This window comes from Saitoella complicata (assembly GCF_001661265.1).
Source record: "Saitoella complicata NRRL Y-17804 unplaced genomic scaffold SAICOscaffold_18, whole genome shotgun sequence".
NCBI classification, from domain to species: Eukaryota; Fungi; Ascomycota; class Saitoellomycetes; order Saitoellales; family Saitoellaceae; genus Saitoella; species Saitoella complicata.
In genome coordinates this window covers 157,509-178,946 of record NW_017567009.1, presented here as the reverse complement: position 1 = coordinate 178,946, position 21,438 = coordinate 157,509, and the positions used below count along the sequence as shown (strand labels likewise).

The 21,438-nt window shown below is 51.5% G+C and overlaps 11 protein-coding genes across 11 annotated transcripts; 5 read left to right on the top strand and 6 right to left on the bottom strand.

Annotated features, from left to right (window-relative positions):
• Positions 1-17: 17 nt before the first annotated feature.
• SAICODRAFT_36162 (NAD(P)-binding protein) lies at positions 18-902 on the top strand (the record flags this gene model as incomplete). The annotated part of the gene is made up of 1 exon (XM_019168476.1): positions 18-902. The coding sequence occupies one exon, from the start codon at positions 18-20 to the stop codon at positions 900-902; it is 885 nt and encodes a 294-aa protein (XP_019022865.1).
• A 49-nt stretch (positions 903-951) lies between these two features.
• Positions 952-1,767, bottom strand: SAICODRAFT_59410 (UbiE family methyltransferase; the record flags this gene model as incomplete). Its single annotated transcript, XM_019169686.1, has 1 exon — positions 952-1,767. One exon carries the CDS (start codon positions 1,765-1,767, stop codon positions 952-954), a length of 816 nt encoding a protein of 271 aa, XP_019022864.1.
• Positions 1,768-1,900: 133 nt separating this feature from the next.
• On the top strand, positions 1,901-2,719 carry SAICODRAFT_94852 (uncharacterized protein; the record flags this gene model as incomplete). Its single annotated transcript, XM_019171957.1, has 2 exons — positions 1,901-2,126; positions 2,181-2,719. Exons 1-2 carry the CDS (start codon positions 1,940-1,942, stop codon positions 2,717-2,719), a joined length of 726 nt encoding a protein of 241 aa, XP_019022863.1. The 5' UTR covers positions 1,901-1,939.
• Positions 2,720-2,905: 186 nt separating this feature from the next.
• Positions 2,906-3,713, bottom strand: SAICODRAFT_20409 (uncharacterized protein; the record flags this gene model as incomplete). The annotated part of the gene is made up of 3 exons (XM_019166258.1): positions 3,290-3,713; positions 2,992-3,181; positions 2,906-2,934 (listed from the first exon to the last, which is right to left on the bottom strand). The coding sequence occupies exons 1-3, from the start codon at positions 3,392-3,394 to the stop codon at positions 2,906-2,908; spliced, it is 324 nt and encodes a 107-aa protein (XP_019022862.1). The 5' UTR covers positions 3,395-3,713.
• Positions 3,714-3,859: 146 nt separating this feature from the next.
• SAICODRAFT_31103 (uncharacterized protein) lies at positions 3,860-4,387 on the top strand. Its single transcript, XM_019167841.1, has 4 exons — positions 3,860-3,932; positions 3,987-3,996; positions 4,049-4,195; positions 4,243-4,387. Exons 1-4 carry the CDS (start codon positions 3,919-3,921, stop codon positions 4,354-4,356), a joined length of 285 nt encoding a protein of 94 aa, XP_019022861.1. The 5' UTR covers positions 3,860-3,918; the 3' UTR covers positions 4,357-4,387.
• A 141-nt stretch (positions 4,388-4,528) lies between these two features.
• Positions 4,529-5,954, bottom strand: SAICODRAFT_26497 (izh family channel protein; the record flags this gene model as incomplete). Its single annotated transcript, XM_019166945.1, has 2 exons — positions 4,529-5,794; positions 5,850-5,954. The coding sequence occupies 2 exons, from the start codon at positions 5,952-5,954 to the stop codon at positions 4,529-4,531; spliced, it is 1,371 nt and encodes a 456-aa protein (XP_019022860.1).
• A 339-nt stretch (positions 5,955-6,293) lies between these two features.
• SAICODRAFT_59210 (uncharacterized protein) lies at positions 6,294-9,371 on the bottom strand (the record flags this gene model as incomplete). Its single annotated transcript, XM_019169667.1, has 1 exon — positions 6,294-9,371. The coding sequence occupies one exon, from the start codon at positions 9,369-9,371 to the stop codon at positions 6,294-6,296; it is 3,078 nt and encodes a 1,025-aa protein (XP_019022859.1).
• A 474-nt stretch (positions 9,372-9,845) lies between these two features.
• SAICODRAFT_45672 (uncharacterized protein) lies at positions 9,846-10,910 on the top strand (the record flags this gene model as incomplete). The annotated part of the gene is made up of 1 exon (XM_019168821.1): positions 9,846-10,910. A coding segment is annotated over one exon (1,065 nt), but the record flags the coding sequence as incomplete, so codon positions are not given.
• A 1,377-nt stretch (positions 10,911-12,287) lies between these two features.
• SAICODRAFT_31102 (Pkinase-domain-containing protein) lies at positions 12,288-14,660 on the bottom strand. The gene is made up of 7 exons (XM_019167840.1): positions 14,585-14,660; positions 14,191-14,529; positions 13,992-14,138; positions 13,450-13,941; positions 13,079-13,393; positions 12,928-13,025; positions 12,288-12,875 (listed from the first exon to the last, which is right to left on the bottom strand). The coding sequence occupies exons 1-7, from the start codon at positions 14,621-14,623 to the stop codon at positions 12,338-12,340; spliced, it is 1,968 nt and encodes a 655-aa protein (XP_019022857.1). The 5' UTR covers positions 14,624-14,660; the 3' UTR covers positions 12,288-12,337.
• Positions 14,661-14,776: 116 nt separating this feature from the next.
• On the top strand, positions 14,777-20,576 carry SAICODRAFT_72363 (uncharacterized protein). The gene is made up of 3 exons (XM_019170762.1): positions 14,777-14,837; positions 14,888-20,286; positions 20,319-20,576. The coding sequence occupies exons 1-3, from the start codon at positions 14,830-14,832 to the stop codon at positions 20,327-20,329; spliced, it is 5,418 nt and encodes a 1,805-aa protein (XP_019022856.1). The 5' UTR covers positions 14,777-14,829; the 3' UTR covers positions 20,330-20,576.
• A 189-nt stretch (positions 20,577-20,765) lies between these two features.
• SAICODRAFT_59506 (phosphoribosylglycinamide formyltransferase) lies at positions 20,766-21,383 on the bottom strand (the record flags this gene model as incomplete). Its single annotated transcript, XM_019169691.1, has 1 exon — positions 20,766-21,383. The coding sequence occupies one exon, from the start codon at positions 21,381-21,383 to the stop codon at positions 20,766-20,768; it is 618 nt and encodes a 205-aa protein (XP_019022855.1).
• Between the last annotated feature and the right edge of the window lie 55 nt (positions 21,384-21,438).

Here is a 21,438-nt window from a genome sequence, read left to right as displayed (position 1 = left end):
ATCGATTGACCCGGACAATGTCATCTAATCTCACCGCCTCCAACCTCTTCAACCTTTCCGGCAAGATCGCGGTCGTGACTGGCGGCGCAACCGGCCTCGGTCTCATGATGTCTGAAGCCTTCGCTGCGAACGGAGCAACAGTCTATATCCTCGGCCGCCGTCTGGAAGCTCTCCAAAAGACCGCGGATGTTCACAGCCCCTCTCTCGAGTCCAGGGGCGGGAAGTTAATCCCGTTGCAGTGTGACGTCACTTCGAAGGACTCGTTGAAGGAGGCGACGAAGAAGATTGAGGAGCAAAGTGGGAAAGTGAACATCCTCGTTGTTAACTCTGGCGTTCCAGGACCGAGGTCGACTTCAAATCTCAAAGATCCCAGTAACGCGCAGGAGGTGTACGAATGCCTCTTCAATGACGAAGTTGAGGAGTGGGATCAAGTCCTCCGCACCAACGTCGCTGGAGCATACTTCACTACGGTTGCATTCATCCCGCTTCTCGCCAAGGGCAACGGTGCCGGTGGATACGACAGCCAAGTCATCACCATCGCCTCCATCGGAGGACTCTCGAAACAAATCGCATCCGGTTTCTCCTACTCCGCCTCTAAAGCTGCCGCTGTCCATCTCGGGCGCAATTTCTCCAACTTCCTCATCCCCCTTAAAATCCGCTCGAACATCATCTGCCCCGGTCTCTTCCCATCCGAAATGACTACCCCATCCTCCGGCGACAACAACAAGTCGTCAGGCTCGGACCTCCCCAAGGAGCGGGTTGCAACCATTCCAGTCGGAAGGGCGGGTACCGAAGAGGACATGGCACAAACGGCGTTGTTCTTGGCGTGCTGTGGCTTCACTAACGGGAGCATCGTGACGGTTGATGGAGGGAGTTTGAGTAACAAGCCTTCTGCGTTTTAGGCACTTGACACCTCAGATTTGGGCTCGCGAAGTGGGTCTCAGCTTGAATTCACTTGCGACATACAACTTCCCCATGGAGCAACACAAACCATCCATCTTCCTGCTTTCCCCACTCCCTCCACGTAGCTGCAACGTCTTCCAATCCATCCTGCGTGATCTGTCCACTCTCAATAACTTTCCTTGCAAAGATTGACCCCAAGGTCCTATCGGCCCACATATTACTCCACCATTCGCGAGCTTCGGTGTCAGCGTAACACCACGTCCCGGCTGTGCATTTGATGTTTTTCCTAGGGAATCCGGCTTCGTGGGCCCAGACATGGAGACGACGGCCGGCATTAGGTTCACCCCCGTTCGCACGTGCGACATTGATATAGAGATCAAGCCAATGCTCCAACCCCTCATTCTCCGGATACCACGTAAACCCATTAAAATCCGCTTCCCTTGCCGCAACAATACCACCGGGCTTCACCACCCGCCTCATCTCCTTCAACGCCTGCACCGGATCCCCGACATGCTGCAAAACTTGATGACAATGCACAACATCGAATGTGTTGTCAGCATAGTCCAACCCATTAACATCACCTACCACAAACTCAATATTCCCCAAGCCTCTCTCCTTTGCTCCCTTCCTCGCCTGCTCCAGCACCCCGCCCTCATACTCCAATCCAACGACCTCTCCCTCGGGCACCAATTCGGCGAAGTCAAAAGTAATAGTACCGGGCCCACATCCGATATCAAGGATGCGCATGTGGGGTTCGAGGTAGGGGAGGAGATATGCGGCGGAGTTTTGGGCAGTGCGCCAGGAGTGGGACCGCAGGACTGATTCGTGGTGGCCGTGAATGTAGTTTGCTGTTTCTTCTGGCATTTTGTGTGCAATTCCAGTTGGATCAGAGGGTGGTTGCAGTCGCAGTCAGAGTCGGTACTGCCGCAGCTGCACGCGCCCATGATTCACGCGGCGCGACTTCGGGTTCCTCGAACCGACCCAACTTTAACCTCCTCGACCTCGACCTTCATATACACCAGATCAAGAGATCAAAATGAAGCTGAACGCACACACGGTCGTCTACAACGGTAAAGTCACCCTCGTTCCCTACGAAGCGATCCACGTCCCCAAATACCATGAATGGATGAAAGATCCCGCGATCTTGGAAGCTACCGCGTCGGAGCCGTTATCGCTTGAGGAGGAGTATGAGATGCAGAGGAAATGGAGGGAGGATGGTGATAGTATGTTAAATCAGACGTGATCTGTGATGGTGTAGGTGCTGATGTGCGGGGTAGAATTGACGTTCATCGTGCTCGATCAAGCAAAACTACGAGACGGAACGATAGGTTCCCACGAAGAGGAAGTCTCGGCAATGATCGGCGACGTAAACCTCTTCCTATCAGAATCCTACGACGACGGCGATGATGACGAAGATGATGACTTAGCACCAAAACCACCAAAAGAGGGCCCAATCCCATACGTCGGCGAAGTCGAACTCATGATTGCCGAACCATCCTACCGCGGTCGTGGCTTCGGCCGCTCCTCTCTACTCCTATTTCTCCTCTACGTCCTCAACCGCGCCTCCGATATCGTCTGCGCATGCTCCGACTGTAACTGCCGGCTGGAAAAGCTTATGGTCAAAATCGGTGAAGACAATCAGACGAGTTTGAAGTTGTTCGAGAGTATTGGGTTCGTGAAGGCAAAGGAAGAACCAAGTGTGTTTAGGGAGTGGGAGTTACATTTCCCGCTCGTGGAGGGGACGTGGGATAGGCTTGTGGGGCTGATGAAGGAGAACGAGTGGGGTACGGAGGCTTATCCGGTGACGGAGAACTGAACTCGTTGCACTCAATAAACGTCGTGCGAAGCACTGGTGGACCCGATACGAAGGTAGAGTGGCAGCATGAATCATAAGCACACACACCCACACATAATACAAGGCGGACACAGAGGGACAAACAGGTAAGAACGCAACAAGCATGCCATTTGGATATTTTTAGTAAACACTCAAAACACCAACCGCTTAAGCCTTAACCTCCTCAACGTTCAAGGCTACAAAGCAAAATTAGCACCCACCTTTCAAACCCATCTTCACAGGGGAATACATACTAGGAGGAAGGGACTGCTTGAGCTTCTCGGCCTTCTCAGCGTCGGCGACGGTGAGGGTGTAGAGGTAGCGAGAGCAGCGGACCTTGAACTTGACCTGCTTGCCGTTGGAGGACTTCTTGATGCGGGCAGACTGGGCGTCCTTGCGGCGGGCCAACTCGAGGAAGAGCTTGATGTCCTGGATCTGCTTAGGCTGTGGAAGGGATTGTTAGTATACATGAGCTGAAATGAGGCAGTGTTTTGCGTCAAGAGGGATTGTGCGGAGTGAGTTTGGAAGCGTCAGCTTTGTCGGGAGTCGAACAAGAACACGGTCGAGAAAGGGGATGCGGGGATGTCGAAGAGATTGTCCAAGAGAATTGATCGTCCTGGTGCATCCAGCGAAGTTCATTGTTCTCGAGATCGCCATCCATCGATACCAATTCTTCGTGCTCCCCGTTTCCAATGCAACCGATCTGACAGCACGACGACCTTCGTTCAATATTCCGCGTACCCAATAATGAATATCATCTAGTTGAATCGCAGATCATCGGCTCTCATCCCAGTCGCATGCCATCCTCCGTGTCGAGACGCGAAACCGCCCGAAAACTTCGAAAACCGATCACACTCCCAAAAAGGCGTACGAACATGCCGAAAAAGCTGATACCGACAAAACCCGACCTCGCACAATCATCCCAGACGCATGAACGACAGCATACGTACCATTTTGGCGGTGTATTGGCAAGCTGTTGGTCAAGGTACGCCAAGCCTAATTTTTCGGTGTCGAGCTCAGGCAGCGCTGCACCGCCGCGAATCTGAGGGCACACGAGCCCTAAGCCGGCAGCACGTGACGGGCTGTAATAACCAGGGTTATCGATATAGAGACGGTGACATCAGTCGATATACCAGGTGAGCTGGACGTTTCTTGGAAGAGGAAGTGAAGCTGATGTCAAGATGGTTTTGATCAGGTAGCAACGATCCGAAATGTCTCCTCTGGGCAGGCTCTTACCGCAACGCTCTAGTACTCTCCTCGTATGAGCTCTTTTCCAACTCTCTGGGAAGATTACTCACGGACCCTTGGCAGACTGCCACATTTGCCGGTCTGATCGTTCTTGCTACTACGGCATCGATCTTTGGCGGGACGGGTCTTAGCAGTGAACCGCTTCACAGGGAACCCGTCGGTGAACCCGAGGACTGGAGTACGGATGAATTGAAGAAATGGTTGAAGGAGGTACGTCGATGATCTGTTATCTCGGCAGCCTGTTTAACATTAGCCAGCGCAAACTCCGCTTCGAGAAGAATGCGACACGCGAACAGCTGATTGAAATGGTGAAGGTCGCTAGGCCGGCCAATCTCACTGGAACCAGTCAAAGGGCATACGGGGCTGTCTAAACCTGAACGCAGGCGGTGCGCATCTTCAGCTTATTTCTTCTATTTGTTTCTTTCCTAAGGATACCCATGATCAGCTGGTATGAATATCTATTCGTCTTTCCAAAGTGTCTCTGATTAAACCGTCTCTTAACGGGTATGTTCTGTAATGCAATATAACGCCAGTAAAATATCTTTAAAAACGCTGGTTCGAACAAGCAAACTCTTTCGCATTGCCCAGGAAAGCCTCGGTGGCTTTGTAATGATACCAGATTCCCCAAATGATTGCAAGGTGCCAGATCTGATGTGATCCACCAACGAGATCGAAGCAACCGGGCCACCACTTTTCCGGCCATCTGTTCGCATAGACAGCTACGCCGACAAGGTAGCCCAGAAGGGACTTCATCACGGGAGAGAAAAAGCTGAGGGTAGCAAGCGCAGACCTCGTGAACGACAGATGCACAACAGGCAAGACCCCACTTGCAGCAATGGACATGAAGAACATGATGCGCAAAGGGCGCGACTCGGCCTTGTCAAAGAACTCGAACCATGGCACGATCACACCCACAACACCGAGTGCAGAGGTGAAGGACATGTACACAGCCTGTGCCCAAGGTTGGCAGTAGAACCCGTGGTACTCCACCGTTAAGATGGACGCCACGATGAGTACCGAAATACCCACGTAGTCCATACATGCCGCTCGCTGCATTGACACCACATGTGCGTGATGTGCAAACGTATGCCAAATAACTGAGCACAGAAGACACTTCGCAGCAGCGACAAAGAACACGCCAAACACAACCTTGTCTGATGTGGTCGAAAGTTCGAAGGCCGGTGACATGGGGTAGAAATACAGCCCGATTGATGCAAAGATGATAAATCCAATCAAGTGCGTCCAGATCGATCCAGTCTCGTTGTGAATCCCCACGATGGATTTTAGACACCCGATCTTAGTATCGTAGAACCTGTATCCACGCAGGATGTGCTCGTTATTCCTCCACTCCATCGGTAACTCCTCATACGTCAACAATCTCGAAGCACCCTCCTTCACCGCCTTCGCCCACTCATCAACCTTCTCCGCCGCGCGGTCCGCCGTCTCCTGGATAGTGTTGTCAAATTCCTTGATCTTTTCCACCGCAGCATCGAACCTAGACGCCGACGCCGACTCCATATCCGACAACTTCTCCTCCATAAGCTTCAACCCCGATGACACCTTTGCCGGAAACGAAGTACCAGCATGCCACGCATTCTCATACCTCTGCTCAATCTCCTGCACGAACGCTTCTGCTCGCTTCCAGCCCTCGTCCTTCATCTCCCGACCACGTTGCGAGTAATGATCTTTCACAGCCTTCAATGCCTCGTAGTGCTGGTAAGCCGCTCCGAGCGTTTCGTCCATCTTCGAGAATCCCTTCGCTTCAAGATCCGTCAACCTACGATCCAACTCGCTCAACGCAGCTTCAAACTAACATAGCCGTCAGCTCAGTGCTCGATAGATACGCTCACAAATGGATGCGAACCTTTGCGAGGATCAACTCCTCCAGATCGCTAGAGGACGTCCGCCTGAAGCGGTACCGCAGGTTCTCACCCCGCGGCGGTGGAGTCGCAGTTACTTCCTCTGCCATATTTACAGATGAGATCCGTACTTGTTGACAACCAAGCCTTCAGCAAGGTGTTGAGAGGTTGCGGTGATATTGATTATTATTGATAAAGGGTCCGGGGCTTAGTCTCGCGTTATTTGCGCCCCGACGTCTGGGATGCGAGACCCCCCGGGGTGCACGACGTTGGCGTAGGTGGCGAATTATATCAAGTCAGGTTAATTACAGCAGATCTACAAGATGGGAGGAGAAGACCAAATTCAATTAAACTGCTTCAGCCGTGCGATGACATTTACGAATATCCAAAACGTTCGATATGATCCTCAGACGCCAACCCGTCAACTCCTATGCTAGACCTGCAAACCCTCAAGACTCGATAACCACGGCAGCGGGCTCCTCGGCCTGGTGCTGGACCTTCTCAGCCGCTTCTGCACCCCAGTTGAACAGCTCCCAGCCGTTCTCCTTAGTAGCAAATTCCTTCTTCTCACCCAACACTGCAGTGCTGGACTGTCCGCTCTTGAAAGCATTTACGAGGTAGCGCTCAGCAACGTCCCTAATGGAAGGGATGTCCACAGCAAGCAGACGCTCTCTGCGAAGCTGTCTCTGCTGATCATTCACGCCCTCCAAGAAGCTGGCCATACCCTCCTGACTGACACTTATGGGTGCGTCAATTTTCTGGAAGACACTCAACTTGGCCTCCTCCAAATCACGTTCAGACCACTCGTGGTCACGAGCCCATTCTCCGCTCTCCGTGAAAGTCTTCAATGTTCTTTCAGCGTTGGGGTCACGGTAAGAGTAGTAACTAAAGATCCCGCCAAGGCCATTGTACGTAGCACCACCGCCGTAGGCACCACCCTTCTCGCGAATTTCGCGGTGGAGGTGTCTGTGAGTAAGCAGTGAAGACAAGATCTGCAGCGGCGCACCATCAGGGTGAGTATAGGGTACACCCTTCACAGCAACACCTGAATAAGTCACAGAGTAGGGCAAGGGGAAGTAAGCTTTGGAAGGCAGTCCATGCGGGGTAACCTCTGCGGCATTGCGAAGAGCAGGGTGCTGAGGGAAGCCCCGCAGGAACTCGCCTAACAGCTGCTCGTTCGTATCCAGGGACTCCTGGCCACAAGTCAGAGCGACCCTCATGCTGGACCTAGAGAAGGCAATCTGAGCAATCGCCTTCAACTTGGCGATAACCTCGCTCAAGTCCTCTATCGTAGCAAGCTGACTGATCAACTTCATCTGCGTCATTCCACCGAAGATCTCACTGGATCTTGCACTAGGCGAAATCATGCTCGCGGCGTAAGTCCTAGCAAAAGCGTGTCCACTGTCCGCAATACTGTTTACAATACCGCTTGCATTACCACGAATCAAGCTCTTCAGCTTATCGACGTTGTCAAAGTTGGTCTCCAACAGTAATTGCCTGAACAGCTCAAACATGCGCTGCACGTTACCGTCCAAACTGTAACCCGACAGCGCGAGACCTTCCTCGACCTGATTCAGGTCAGAATGACCAGTGGACACCATCGTGCTTGCGCGCAAACCGCCAGTCCTTAGCATGATTTCATCATCCAACTCAGCCATGGTCCTGGTCTTCGTACCGAGGTTGCTCAAGCAGTCAGCAAAGAGCGGCAAGTACAACTTGAGCTCATCCGGCAAATCATTTAGAGAGCTGACCGCACGGAAATAGGTAAGACCATTAGTCGAAGCGGCACGAATCTGCACCGGAACGTTTTCCACGCTAGCATACTCAAGCGGGGTCTTTGGCCCTTCCTTGGCGATGTCGCTCACATGCAGCGTCGGCAAGCACGATGGATCACCCTTTTCTTCCTGATTCTTCAACAATGCAAGACCCTCCTCTTGAATGCGCTTCTTGTCTTCCTCGGTCAACTTGTCCACCTTCCCCTTCAATCGCTCAACTTCTTCCTTCGCCAAATCTTCCGTGAAGGTCTTGCTGGGTTCCATGGTGAATGCCAAGCGCCTCTGGTTTCCAAGCAAGTACTTCTCAACCAAACCCTCCAAGTACCTGCCCTTTGCGAGCTCCTCCTTGAACCTGTCAACAGTCTTATTCCATTCAAGCATGTCCATAGGATCAACACCATTGAAAAATCCACTGGTCATGCTCTGCAACACCGACATACCGAAAGTCGCAGTCTTGTGCTTCAAGCTCAATTCCATCTGGTGCAAGACGGCATCTACACGCTTCTGCTCAAACCCCTTCGCAACAACTTCCTTCAGCACTCTCTCTACAGTTTCCTGAAACCCTATAACTCCGCCCTCCTTCACTCCCTGCAATCCAATCGAGAACACCGTGGTCTTCGCCGACGGGTCGTAACCCGTGTTCGGTGACCATTCGCTACCGACATTAGTGTCGATCAAGGCTTGATACAGAGGAGAAGAATGGCCATCCAGAAGCAAATTAGACAAAACACGCAATGAAAAGGTAGTAAAGACATCGCTAGCTTCATTTGCAAGATATGACAAGGATGTCTTCAATTGTCGAGTGGGATCCGCAAGAGGGTCGACGGGACACGGGAGAGTAACAGCCTTGGGTGAATCAAACCCAACGATATCCTTCAAACTCTTCTCTGGAGCATCCTTCACAAAGGGCTCCAACTTGGCATTGATCTTCTCAGCATGGTCTTCCAAAGGGAAGTTGCCATAAGTGAAAAACTTGGCATTGGAAGGATGGTAGTGCTTCTTGTGGAAGGCCTTCAATTGCTCATAGGTGAGGTCAGTGATGTTCATTGGGTTGCCTCCACTGTCGTGAGAGTAGCATGTGCCCGGAAACATATGTTGCTGGTAGCGAACGTAGAACAAGTATGACGCATCCGACATTTGTCCCTTCATCTCGTTGTAGACGACACCCTTGAATGTAATAGGAGTCGATGTGTCCTTAGGGTCCTCATGCTCCAATCTCCATCCCTCTTGCAGGAAGTCCAGCTTGCGCAGCTTCGGGAAGAAAGTTGCATCCATGTAGACATCCCTCAAGTTTTCATAGTCAACCTTATTAGTAGTCGCGAACGGATAGAAAGTGTAGTCGGCTGCCGTGAACGCATTCATAAAGTTCTGCAATGATCTAGGAAGCATCTGGAAGAACGGATCTCTCACAGGGTACTTCTCACTACCGCAGAGTGTGGTGTGCTCAAGAATATGAGGAACACCAGTACTGTCCGTCGGTGGAGTCTCGAATCCAACAGCAAAGACATTATTTTGATCATCTCTGGAGATATGGAGATGTTCCGCTCCAGTGCGATCGTGGATCAGCTGAGTGGCGGTAAGCTCCAGCTCGGGAACAACCTGGCTGCGAGCGACGGTAAAGCCGGAGAGCTTCTGGCCGGGCTGGTACTTTCCCGCATCGACGACGATGGAGTACATCCGGCCGAGCAACGGGCTTCTTCTTAGAGCAGGCGCAATTCGCAGTTGCGAGGGCCGGGCAATGCTCGACAACATGGCCGGATGTCGTTATAAAGATCGACTGTTTGAGAGCGAAGCTGGCTCGTAGCTGACGGTAGGTACGTGAAGAATAAAGATTGCAAGATGGAGCAAACTGATATCGTCCCTCGTCGTTTCTCCAAACTCCGTAATAAATGTGCACCGGGGAGATGTATGCAGGCCGCTGCCGGGTCCTGAATTTTGTGACCACATCTCACATATCGAGGTCGCATATACCCGCGAATTGCCAGCAGACATTCTTCATTTACACCAATCCATTGGGCATATACTGGCCTGTTCATTCATTCAGTAATGCCTCATTCGGCAGCAGCACCTGCCGTACCGCCTCCAACCGCTGCTCCACCGCCGCCCCCGTCAAACACACTTGTCCCCGACGGGCAGCAACTTCAAGAAAGCGTAGAGGCATCAATTGGGTCGACTCCACGGACATCTCCACCTATGTCTCCAGCGCCTATCCCGGTATTTAAGGGCCCGGTTCACAAGGCTCCTGTCAAGGGTGCCAAAAAGACACTGGACCCTAGTGAGGTGAACAGCATGATCCAACACAAAATCTCGCAATTGGAGACGAATCTCAGTCAGGAGGAACAGGAAGAGCGCGAGATTGCAAGGGAAGTGCAGAAGGCGAACAAGGAGTTGACGCAACTGCTGTCGACGCACGATGACCAGCTGGAAAAGATTAATGTCATTCAGCGCAAATACAGTTCCTTGTTACAAGATATGCATCGTTTGGAGAGGGAGCACGTCAGAGCGAAGGCGAAGTCGGAACAAATGCAAAAGGAGAAGGATGCGGCCAAGGGTGAGATGAACAAGGCGCTGGGGATGAAGCATAAGCTTGAGGCACTCTGTCGTGAACTGCAGAAGGAAAACAAGCGGATCAAGGATGAGAGTAAACGCTTGGCACAATCGGAGCAGGAAAAGCGGGAAGAGCTGTCGACAAAGTTTGAAAGCACCATATGGGAGATCAAGTCGAAAATGGAGGAAGATACGGATGAAAAGCACAAACGTCGCCTTGAGGACAATGAGTTCTTGAAGGAAAAGTTCAAGAGCTTTCTTGAGCAGTACGAGCTTCGTGAAACGCACTTCCATGCGGTCCTTCGCGCGAAAGACCTCGAGCTTCAGCTCAATCAAGCACGTGCTGAACAACAGCGTCGTATCGCCGAGTCTGAATCATCTCGTGCTAAGACTCTTCATGCTCAAGTGTCAACGTTCAGTCAGACCGAGACCGAATTGCGTAGCCAGTTAAATATCTACGTGGAGAAATTCAAGCAAGTGGAGGATACGCTCAACAACTCAAATGATCTATTTTTGACGTTCAGGAAAGAGATGGAGCAGATGACGAAGAAGACAAAGAAGTTGGAGAAGGAAAATGCAGCGATTAGGGCTCAGAGTGAAACCTTGAAGAAGAATATTCTTGAGCTCGCTGAGGAGCGCACGAGGCACCAAAAGGAACTCGAAGCAGGTCGCAAGAAGCACCAGAAGCTCGAGAATCTCTGTCGTGCCCTCCAAGCCGAACGTACAGCTCTGGAATCGAAGCTCGCACTGTACGAACACCCTGCATTGATGCCTGAAGGTGCCGAAGACGAAGACGCTTATACCGTATCGGAAGACGACTATACCGGTGACGAGGATGAAGAGGAGGAGTACGAGGAAGAGGAGGTTACGTTGTTCAACGAGAACGGAGAGGAACTACAGGCCAGGGCCAAGGTCCGCGTTCGTTATCGGGAATCTTCTGCCGGAGCTCAAGGACAGCTTGAAATTGCGCCTGAAGTGCCGACTCAGCAGCTTGAGAACCTGGATATTCAGTACTCGGGCAGGCAGCCGCAGATTATGGCGCGTCAACTGCAGCACCAGATTCCGTCGGTTCCGGTTGAGTAGTGTCGACGTTAGCATTTGCATTGTTAGGTCGGTTGTCTATCGGAGATAGTTAGGCAGCGGAAGCGAGAATCACGTTTAAAGCTCGGGTTGTGGCCTATGTGTTACTCTACTGTACTCTAGTATGGGCAATGTGGTCTTCGTTACCAAACCTTTCTGCGTAATGTACAATGCTATTCTTCTATCGCCGGTGTCATGCCTAATGCTGTACAATCTTTATTTCGAGTAACAATCACTGAGATCCATTTGGTGGCCTGCACGTAGTGGTAAGACGTAAGGGAGGCTTGTTTTCTGGCATAGAGCACATGCATGTTGCATTGGGTTCAACTGCCTGTCTAACACACTGCTGTCAGCTGTGGCAATGATTCACATAATCGAACCACATATATTAGAAAGGATTCAGACAACAAGCTTAACTGCTTCATGTATCCTATGGGTCTTTCGTCCTCTCAGGACCGACGTCTTCTCACGCCCCCATTAGCGCGCACCGCCACGCCAACGTCTATATAATCACCGCTTCCCCCGCCCCAGAAAGGCTCCTCACCTCTCTTTGCCTTTTGGCTTAGATCAAGTGTAGTATCTGTTCTTTTCAGTTTGAAAACTGAGTATGTCGGTATTAACCGACTATCATTTTCAACTTCTTTTTGAGAAGCGGGTGCCGGCCTCTGGCTTGCTATGTCGGGACCCACAGATGGCCTTGGTACTGCACTACCGCCTTGAGCTGTCGAACACATCGTCACTTGGTATTGCAATCGAAAGCTTCGATTGTCTTGCTTGGAGATCTTGTGCTCGAATTCGAACGAGTCTTTGGAGACTGTCGAGATGTGGACGTCGTGTCTGTTGCAGGATAGCGAACCCATAGGGAACCAAGCATGCTTCTACCTGGGCCGCCACCTTCTGCTTCTCGGTTGTCAACGTTCGTGGTTCGCGCCTCTGAGGATACTTCTTGACACACTGTCGCCGATGCTCAGCCATCAATCCAAGAAGGTTGACCTTCATTATAGAATATACTACCAAACATATGCTACCTTGAGTATCTTTTTCCATCCCTCCTCTCCCTTTTCCCTTCCCTTCCTTATCACCTCAATACCCTAATCGTAACTCTCCTCTACCGTCTCATCAAGCTGCGTCGCCGGAATCTCATTCTCCTCATCATAAATCGTCGCATCCGGATCACTCTCCCCCATTGCCATAAACGTCTCCCTAGCCCTCTCCATCTCATCCAGCTTCGTCTTGTCACTATCGTCTTCATCGACGTTAGGCCTCACAACCTTCGTTTCCCCAATCTCCGCGGCTTCTTTAGGGTTCATGTCCGCCAGTTTGGTGCGCTCTCGAACAATTCCGGTACGGCGGGTGATGTCGAGGTCGACTAGGGAGAAGATGTCGAGAGGAGTCGATGCATTGCTGTAAGCTTCCGGTTGTAGGCCTTTCATCCACGGGTGTTCGAGGGCTTCGGCGACGGTGATGCGCTCATTCGGGTCCACGGTGAGCATCCGCTCAATGAGGTGTAGTGCGGGATCAGAGATGGGGTCCCAATATGGCGATGGGAACTCGAACTTGGCTGTTTTGATCTGCTCTTGCATTGACGGCGGAGCAAGTTCATCGCTGAACGGTGGGAAGCCGCACAAACTGTAGCGGAATTAAGTAAACTTCACCTACAGACACGAGAAGCTTCACTCACCAGATGTAGAGAACCACACCACAACTCCAAACATCTACAGGATGTCCGTACTTTCTATGTGTGGAATTGACCAGTATCTCCGGTGCAACATAGCTCGGCTGTAATACACTGGTCAGTCACACAAATGAGCACGACAGAGAAGGATACTCACCGTCCCACACAAACTGGTCGTAAAACTATCCTCTCCCACAATCTTCGCCAACCCAAAATCTGCAAGCCTGATACTCATGTTCCCCTTATCCATCACCAGAATATTCTCAGGCTTAATATCTCTATGCACGATGTTCCGTTCATGCAGATACTTCAACCCAGTGAGGAGTTGGAGGAAGATGTGTCGCGTTTCGTTTTCGGTGAGCTTTCGACGTTCGATGACGAGGTCGAAGAGTTCGCCGCCGGGGGCGAGTTCCATTACAATGTATATGAATTGATCTTCGTCAAAGACTTCGCGGATGCATGTGATGTAGGGCTGTTCGTTGCGTCAGCTCAGCTCCAACAAGGAAAAGGTTAACCCTAAGTACGAACATGTGTAGCACCCATGAGAATCCCGATCTCCTGCGCCAAGTTTCCGGCATCTTTGCTCCTCTGATGTGGCTTCCTCTTGAAGACTTTGATGGCGAACTGCGTCCCTGAAGCCCTCTCTATACCGAGTTTTACCTCGGCGAAATGTCCACTACCCAGCGTTTTCCCGAGGATAAATGTTTCGTCGAATGTCTTGCCCTTTCCTTTCTTGCCTCGCGACTGTTTGAAAATGAAGGACACGTCTTCATCTTTGCCCCTACCGTGTGTCAGTGAGATTTCGTCTCCGTTGTGTAACCGATGACGGTTGTTTCGGCCCAGCTTTTGGCCGTTGATATAGGTTCCATTCGCGGACATATCTTCGATGAAGACTGCTAGGTTACCGGAGGAAAGCGTCTCCTTGTATACCAGGCAGTGGCGATTCGAGATTTGCGGATCCCTGATGATAACATCACACTCTTCACTGCGCCCAAGGAGATATCCAGCAGCAGCTAAGTTCTTTCAGCAAGCCGTTAGTCTGGTTCAGAAAGACGGGCAAGCTATCCTACCTCTCCTGACGTAGCTTTGTGATCAAGGCCCTCTTGCACAGGGCGTGGGAGATCGTCCGGTGGATAGTCACTCTGGTCTTCCGAGCCACAGTTGCTCACTTTGCCCATCTTCACGTTTTCGCACTTCGAATTTGTCGATATTAGCTCCTATGAGCAGCCGTAAGTCTCTTGATGTATACCATATGGCTCAAGCACTTACAGCCCAGACGAACAGCTTGTGCTTCGATTTACATGACTTGCACATGATGGTGCCATTCTCGGTTTCCTGACTAAACGTCGAACCAATCCCGACAGTCGAATCATAACGCTTGTCCATGGCTGGGTCAACCTTCCCTTGATCAAAACCATTATTGCGGTCGACATCGGCACGACGAGGTTCAGGCTGAGCAGGCGAAGCCTGTGCTGACCTCGTATCATTCAGAGTTCCAAAAGTTGTCATATTAGGTGAGGGAAGCCCAGATGGGGTCTCGTCTTCATTCCGGGCCTTCTTCGAGTTCGGTGCATTCGAGGACTCCAGATCGGAGGAAGTAGACGGCACCTGTTCAACCAAGCGTAAGCCAAAGCGCACAGACGTTAGGCACACGATGATAAACCTTCACTCTTTTTCCGTTCCCAGCAGCATCCGTGTTCATGATGGAAGTTGATGTTGCAACAGTCGATGGTCGATGGTCGGCGTGAATGCTGGGCCCGACCTCCGATGAATGCACTTGCTATGGATGATGGTTTGGCTTGCAGTTGCGCGCGTTGGACTGCACCGCTTCAATTAAGGACCCGAAACCCGTACACGTGAGGCCAACCTCAACGACAAGAAGGGAGGTCAAGTCGTGAGAAGGACCTGATGGATTGGTACGCACCGTCACTTCTCTTCATTACGATTGCTAATTGGTTGCTGCCAGTATATCCAAGACGGTTCGCAATGACGCCTTGCGCAAACTCGCTCTTCTGAGCGCAAAAACCGGCTCGAAAGGGACGCTTAGGAAGATTGGAGCGCATGGTCCCTCGGTGGACTTGCCTGCTGCAAGTGGATGGCAAGAGAGGCTACAATCAATTGATACCGCGCAATGGCCGCGCCCGAATGAGGTGGTGGGAGCGCTGCGGTCGGATCCCAAGAAGTGGCCCACGCGTCAAGACGAATTGCGCACCGTGTCTGTATTGTGTGATTCGGCTCTGATTGTCGAAGATGAAAACCAGGCAAGAAGAATGCTGGCGCAGTTCTTGCTGTACATGGTTGCACCATTGCCAGTACCGAATGATATCACAGACGAGTCTGTGACGTACAAGCTCGTGAAGGCTATTCTCAGCATCGGCACGCGCTTTGCAAGTTTACAGTTGTATATCGCGGAGGTACTCGAAACATATTTGGAGGAACTCATGTCACGTACGCAGTACCACGCCTTTGCTGACGGCCAGGATGCAGAGGAAACGCTGCGCTGGGCCCTCCGATGCGCAGATTTCTTGAGGGCAGGATCCGAACACACGAAGTTCTGGACCGAGGATACTTACCCGGCTTTGCTGAACCAGATGGACAAACTACTTGACGACACGCTCATGCTGGCGGTCGAGCAAGCTGCGGATGCTGTGCAAGAACAGGGTGAGTACTCGCTGTCCCCCTTGCGCGCTCTGTCCTGCCAGTTCCAGAGCGCGGACTGTGCTATCGGACCTATGATGATGAGATGTATTGCGATGAAGCTTGTTGATGCCTGTTGTACCAGCCTTATGGTACAGGGGGAGCAGGCTACCTGTGGAAACGTCTGGGACGAGATCGCGGAGAAGCGGTACGCAATGAAACCAGAAATGAGAGAAACAGCGGCGAGGATTGCTGCAATCGCTAATGACCAGTTGGACGTGATCGAGGGCGACAACGATTTCCTCAAGCTTAGCGAACCGGAGAATCAGCGTCAAGCTAGGAACGTCACGGCGTCTATCTACAGTATCCTCGCAAAGTGTTCACTCATGCTCGGTCATATTGATGAAGATTTCCTTCGTTCTCTAAACAGCTCGTTCGTGGATACCACTTCGATGAACGACAAGAACCTATCGATCGCAGTGATTAACGCCGCGACGACATTGTCGATGCACCTACCAGAACAAGCCGGATCGATGCTTCGTCCGCTCAAACGGTTCATCCTGCGCTCGAACGCTGGATTGTCACATCCGGAGACGAACACTCTCGCTGTCAAGCGCCTCGCAGACCTCCTAAGCGTTTCATCCCAAGACACCGTCATCACAACCCTCTACTCCCTCGCCAACGCCCTCGCCCCCAGCAACGACCGCGACCGCGCAAATTCCCTAACCTCCCGCGACCCGAAAGACCGCTGGGCCGCATTCGACAACATCACCATGGCCAGCAACGTTACCGAAACACCACAATCCGAGCAGCAGAAGCACCATACTCAGATCAATGTCATTAGTGCAATTTTCGAGACTGCAAAGAAAATTGGTGATGAGAAGATCCTGGCTTTGTCACTTTCGTTGTTAACGCAGAAGGTTGGGAGGGTGAGTGCGGCCGCTGACTGTGTTATAGTGCTCAAAGCCGCGGAAGGCGCCGTGTTGGGCTTCGAGAAAGAGTTCGAGCGGATTGTCAAATTCTTGTCACGATACAGCACGGGGACCGGGGGTGTTGACGCCGTTGTTATGATCGAGGCTGTCGCGGAGGCGAGGAGGATTATGGCGATGAGGTTGGATAAGGAGAGTGAGACGCATGAGTTGTTTGTTGGAGAGCTGTTGAAGGAAATCATTGAGATGGGTGTTATGGGCGGACGCGGGAGGAATCTCGAGACTGCGAAGAACCTCGTTCCGGCGTTCTTCTCGATTCTCGATCCCCTCGCATTGGCGTTGACGTTCCCTGATAACAGGGTGTTCGTGCCGCGCGACGAAGGTTTGATCGTTCTTTTCCGTAACGCATGGTTCACTCTCAACCTCAACGGCTTCCATTACGGTTCCACGCCTGCGAAGGAACACGCTCGTGTTCTTCGTATCATTGCGCGGGCCACGCCGCCGATTGTGAGTCAGCGCTTGACCAACCACTTCGAGAGTGATCTCGAGTTGAACTCCGTCCTTCGTGGTAACAAAGTCGAGACGGACGAGAGCAAGCCGAAGAAGGTCTTGGCTGCTGCGCTGCCTGCTCAAGCTCCTGACTTGAGGAAGCTATCGTATCCTAAGCAGGTGTTCTTGTCTACCGTCCTACTACTCGAGAGCTTGAGGTGCGAGTTTGGTATTTGTTCGAGGATGTTGGAGTACTTTGCTGACTCCAACCTCGTGGAATCTGATGTTGCGAGTCCATTGAATGCTGTTGCAGATCATACCATGACGATCTTCTTGCGGACGATCCTGAATACGGGGAGTCGCGGGAAGTTGCTCGTTCAAGCACAGGAACAGCTTCGAGAACTGTTGATCGGATGTTGCCATCGCATCAGGCACGTCCAGAGACTTGCTACGAGGCAGGCGGATAGGCTCATGAACGCGATGCCGACACTTTTGTGCTCGAGGTCTCCGCTGTACACGATGCTGGAACTCGTGTCTCTTCTCTGGCAAGGCTGTGTCGATCAGGATTTGGACGAGTATTCGCCTCGTTACACGTACACGACTACCCAAGCGAACGTCACTCTCCTCCTTTCCGACTCGTACAGACATCGCGAAGAGACTTTCCGTGCTTTCCACACGAACGCGAAGTTGTGGTTGAGACTTGCTTTGAGCCAAGCACCTTCAGAGACACGTAGTTTGCTTCAGAGTTATCTTGCTGACTCTGAGGATAACTCGACTGCTTTCCCGGACATCTCTCCAGGAAGGTCATTGGCTATCGATGCAGGCCGAGCTCTTCCCGACTCAAACAAGCAGGTGTCCTCGATTGTTCCGTATGGTGGCTGGGTGCCAGATGCCGGGTCTGACTATATTACTCAGTACACTGCTCGTCAGCTGTACCGCAATACTGAATCCCTCACCGAGAACCGTTTCAATAAGCGCGGCCGCCAGAGCAAGAATGAGGAAGATCAGACGTCTCATCTTACGCTTGAACGCGTGCTTCAACAGTTCGAGGATGACGGAAAGCACAAGAAGCTTGTCCATATTGGAGAGCTCAAAGATGCTTTGAGGAGTGCTGCTGGCCACATCGTGGAATCTGACGCTCACGAGACGTCTCTTCTCAGACGTGTCGTCCGCGTCCCTTTCGCTGTATTCTCCACTCAGGCAATAACGCTCGGTATCTCTTTGTGGGCTTGGATTATTGCCGAAAGACCTTGTCTTGAAGCCAGGACCATTATGGAGGTTTCAAAGGCTTGGAGCTGGTCCGCACGTCGTCGTCAGGGTCTCTTTTCACACTCCATCAATCAGACAGATGCGTTTGAGCATGTCATGGAGTACGCGCCCTCGAACAAGGCTGCTCATTCCAAGCAGGCTAATACCGCGACAAGCTTGTTCACTCCGCATATTCGCGTGATGCAGTTCTTGTGCGGACACTTCCAGGCTTGTCGCTATGGTGATGTGCACCTCGTGAAGGTGATCCTGCGACTGTTACACGAGACTCTCGTTGCCCTTTCTGTAGGCAGCAACCATCCCTTGGCCAGAGAAGCAAGATTCAGCATCGTTCTCTTCGGTCTTCATGTCTTAGCGACAACACCAATGCACAGCTCGCTCGAGATGAAATTGCGTAACGCTCTTTACGATGCTTCATTCGTCTGGTTCGCTACTCCGCCGAGGTTCAGTTTCGGAAGTAACCGTACAAACCTCACTGCAGAGACGAAGCTGTTCAACGAACTCATCATCGCTATCGAACGTGACAATGTCCCCGCTGCTACAGGCGGCCAGACTCAAAAGCCGGTGGCTAGTCTTCATGCTCAAAAGCGACACTTACTTCTCATGCTCGTTGAGAGTGAGTTGGCTAGGCTCACAACTTGGCTCAACCCCCTTCGTGATCCCAGAACAGGTGAGAGTTCGATGAAGTTTGCGAAAACTCGGGATGCCTCGTCAATTGCGAACTTAGCCCGGTTGGCGTGGAAGGTCAACCCAGGTCTTGCCGTCTACCTGCCACTCAGGTTGAAGTACCCTGGCCTGGATACGGAGGTGAGGAGACTCATTCTTGCCCATCCTGATGAAGCATGCGAGTACCCGGACGCACTCCAGTTGATGCTTGGTGATCAGTTGGCGCCCGATGTTGCTACACAGCTGAAATATCTCATCTACTGGAAACCTACGGTCCCTATCACGGCAGCAACGTATTTCCTCCCAGCCTTCAAGAACAATGCCTTGGTATTGCAATACGCAATGCGCGCTCTTGAAAGCCATGGTGTTGGTGTCACATTCTTCTATGTTCCCCAGATCGTGCAGGCGCTTCGTTATGATGCTCTCGGCTACGTGACGCGATACATTCTCGAGACGGCACATATCTCTCAACTTTTTGCGCACCAAATTATCTGGAATATGAATGCTAATGCGTACAAGGATGAAGACTCGCAGGTCCCGGATGTGCTGAAGCCGACTTTGGATGATATCTTGGAGAAGATGGTCAATTCGTTTTCTGGTACTGATAAGGACTTTTATGAGAGAGAGTTCACTTTCTTTAACGCCGTTACGAGTATCTCTGGGAAGCTGAAGCCATATATCAAGAAGTCGAAGCCGGAGAAGAAGGCGAAGATTGATGAGGAGATGGCATTGATTAAGCTCGATGTCGGGGTGTATCTGCCGAGTAACCCGAACGGAAGGGTTGTGGATATCGACAGGAAGTCTGGTCGACCACTCCAGAGTCACGCTAAGGCGCCGTTCATGGCTACGTTCATCATCGAGCGAACGAACTCCAAAGCAGTACCCGGTCATCTCGAAGAACCGAGCTTGACAGACGACTCCTTGGAGGACGAAGAAGAACAGATCATGGAGGTCAGACAATCCGCTATCTTCAAAGTCGGCGACGACTGTCGACAGGATGTCCTGGCACTCCAACTCATCGCTACTTTCCGTGAGATCTTCAACACAGTAGGATTGGACTTGTATGTCTTCCCATACCGTGTTACGGCTACTGCGCCGGGTTGTGGTGTCATCGACGTCCTCCCTAACTCCATCTCTCGTGACATGCTCGGACGTGAAGCCGTCAACGGGTTGTACGACTACTTCATCACCAAACACGGCAACGAAGACTCAATCGAGTTTCAGCGAGCTCGAAACAACTTCGTGCAGTCAATGGCCGCATACTCCGTCATTTCCTACCTCCTCCAATTCAAGGACAGGCATAATGGGAATATCATGATTGATGCAGAGGGACATATCCTGCATATCGATTTTGGGTTTTGTTTTGATATCGCGCCGGGTGGAATAACATTTGAAAACGCGCCGTTTAAGTTGACGCATGAGATGATCCTTGTTATGGGCGGAAGCGCAGATTCCCAGCCTTTCCGTTGGTTCCAGGAACTCTGTGTTAAAGCCTATCTCGCCTCCCGTCCATACGCCGAAAAAATTATTCAGATGGTCACGCTCATGCTTGATTCCGGTCTCCCCTGTTTCAAGGGCGCTACGACGATTAACAATTTGAGAGATAGGTTTGTGTTGGATAGGACGGAGAGAGATGCTAGTGTTTGGATGATGGGTTTGATTGATCAGGCGTATGAGAATAGGAGGACGGTGTTGTATGACAAGTTTCAGCAGATTACGAATGGGATCCCGTATTAGGCGGATGCCCATTCTTCCAGTCCTTTCTTATACTTTCAGTTTAGCATATCTGATACCATTATTCCCGTTTTCACCCTCAGAAACGTCAAACGCTATGGTACTCGTACAACTCCCTCAAGCCTATGCCCTGTGCGCCAGAGCCATCTTTGTTCCTTCCACAATCGCAACGTGCTCTACACTGTGAATTCTAGCCTCCAAGTCGTCCAGCGACTCTTCCTTCTTCATCTCGATCTCCTTGATCAACAAAGGCTCTCCCCGATCGACCTCCTCGATGACCCAGTGAATCATGCAGCCAGTCTTAGTGATCTCGCCCTTCTGAAAAGCATCATATGCTCTGTCAATAGCATGCGCACCATCAAATGCTCCAGGAAGCGCAGGATGCAGGTTGATGAGAGGGATACCAGCTTCTCTCAGTGGCCGCAGACATTCAGACGAGAGGATGTGCATCCAACCCGCACAAACCACCAGATCTGGCTTCAACTCCTTGATCTTCTGTGCCAATTCTTTATCAAAATCTGCACGGGCTGCAGAGACATCATCTGGGTGTCTCTTTTTGTATGGCACGATGTTGTGAATGGATGTTGGGATAGAGGCTTTTGCGGCACGCTCAAGGCCATAGGCAGCTTTTTTGTTGGAGATGACGTGGGAGATTTTGTAGTCAGAGCCCTGATTGTCAACCAAGGCCTGGAGATTGGAGCCTGATCCGGAGATGAGGACAACGATGGATGGGAGACTCATGGCAGCAGGTGGGGTCGAGCAATGGTGGTTATCTTCGTTACATTCCCCTTCAGGC

Excerpts from the sequence above, each read along its gene's own strand:
- SAICODRAFT_31103 (XM_019167841.1), top strand. Across the intron at positions 4,196-4,242 it reads TGAAGAAATGGTTGAAGGAG|CGCAAACTCCGCTTCGAGAA; the intron begins GTACGTCGATGA and ends AACATTAGCCAG.
- SAICODRAFT_31102 (XM_019167840.1), bottom strand. The coding sequence starts at position 14,623 with ATGAACACGGATGCTGCTGGGAACGGAAAAAGAGTGAAG. Across the intron at positions 14,530-14,584 it reads GGAACGGAAAAAGAGTGAAG|GTGCCGTCTACTTCCTCCGA; the intron begins GTTTATCATCGT and ends TTGGTTGAACAG. Across the intron at positions 13,942-13,991 it reads ACAAAGCTACGTCAGGAGAG|AACTTAGCTGCTGCTGGATA; the intron begins GTAGGATAGCTT and ends GCTTGCTGAAAG.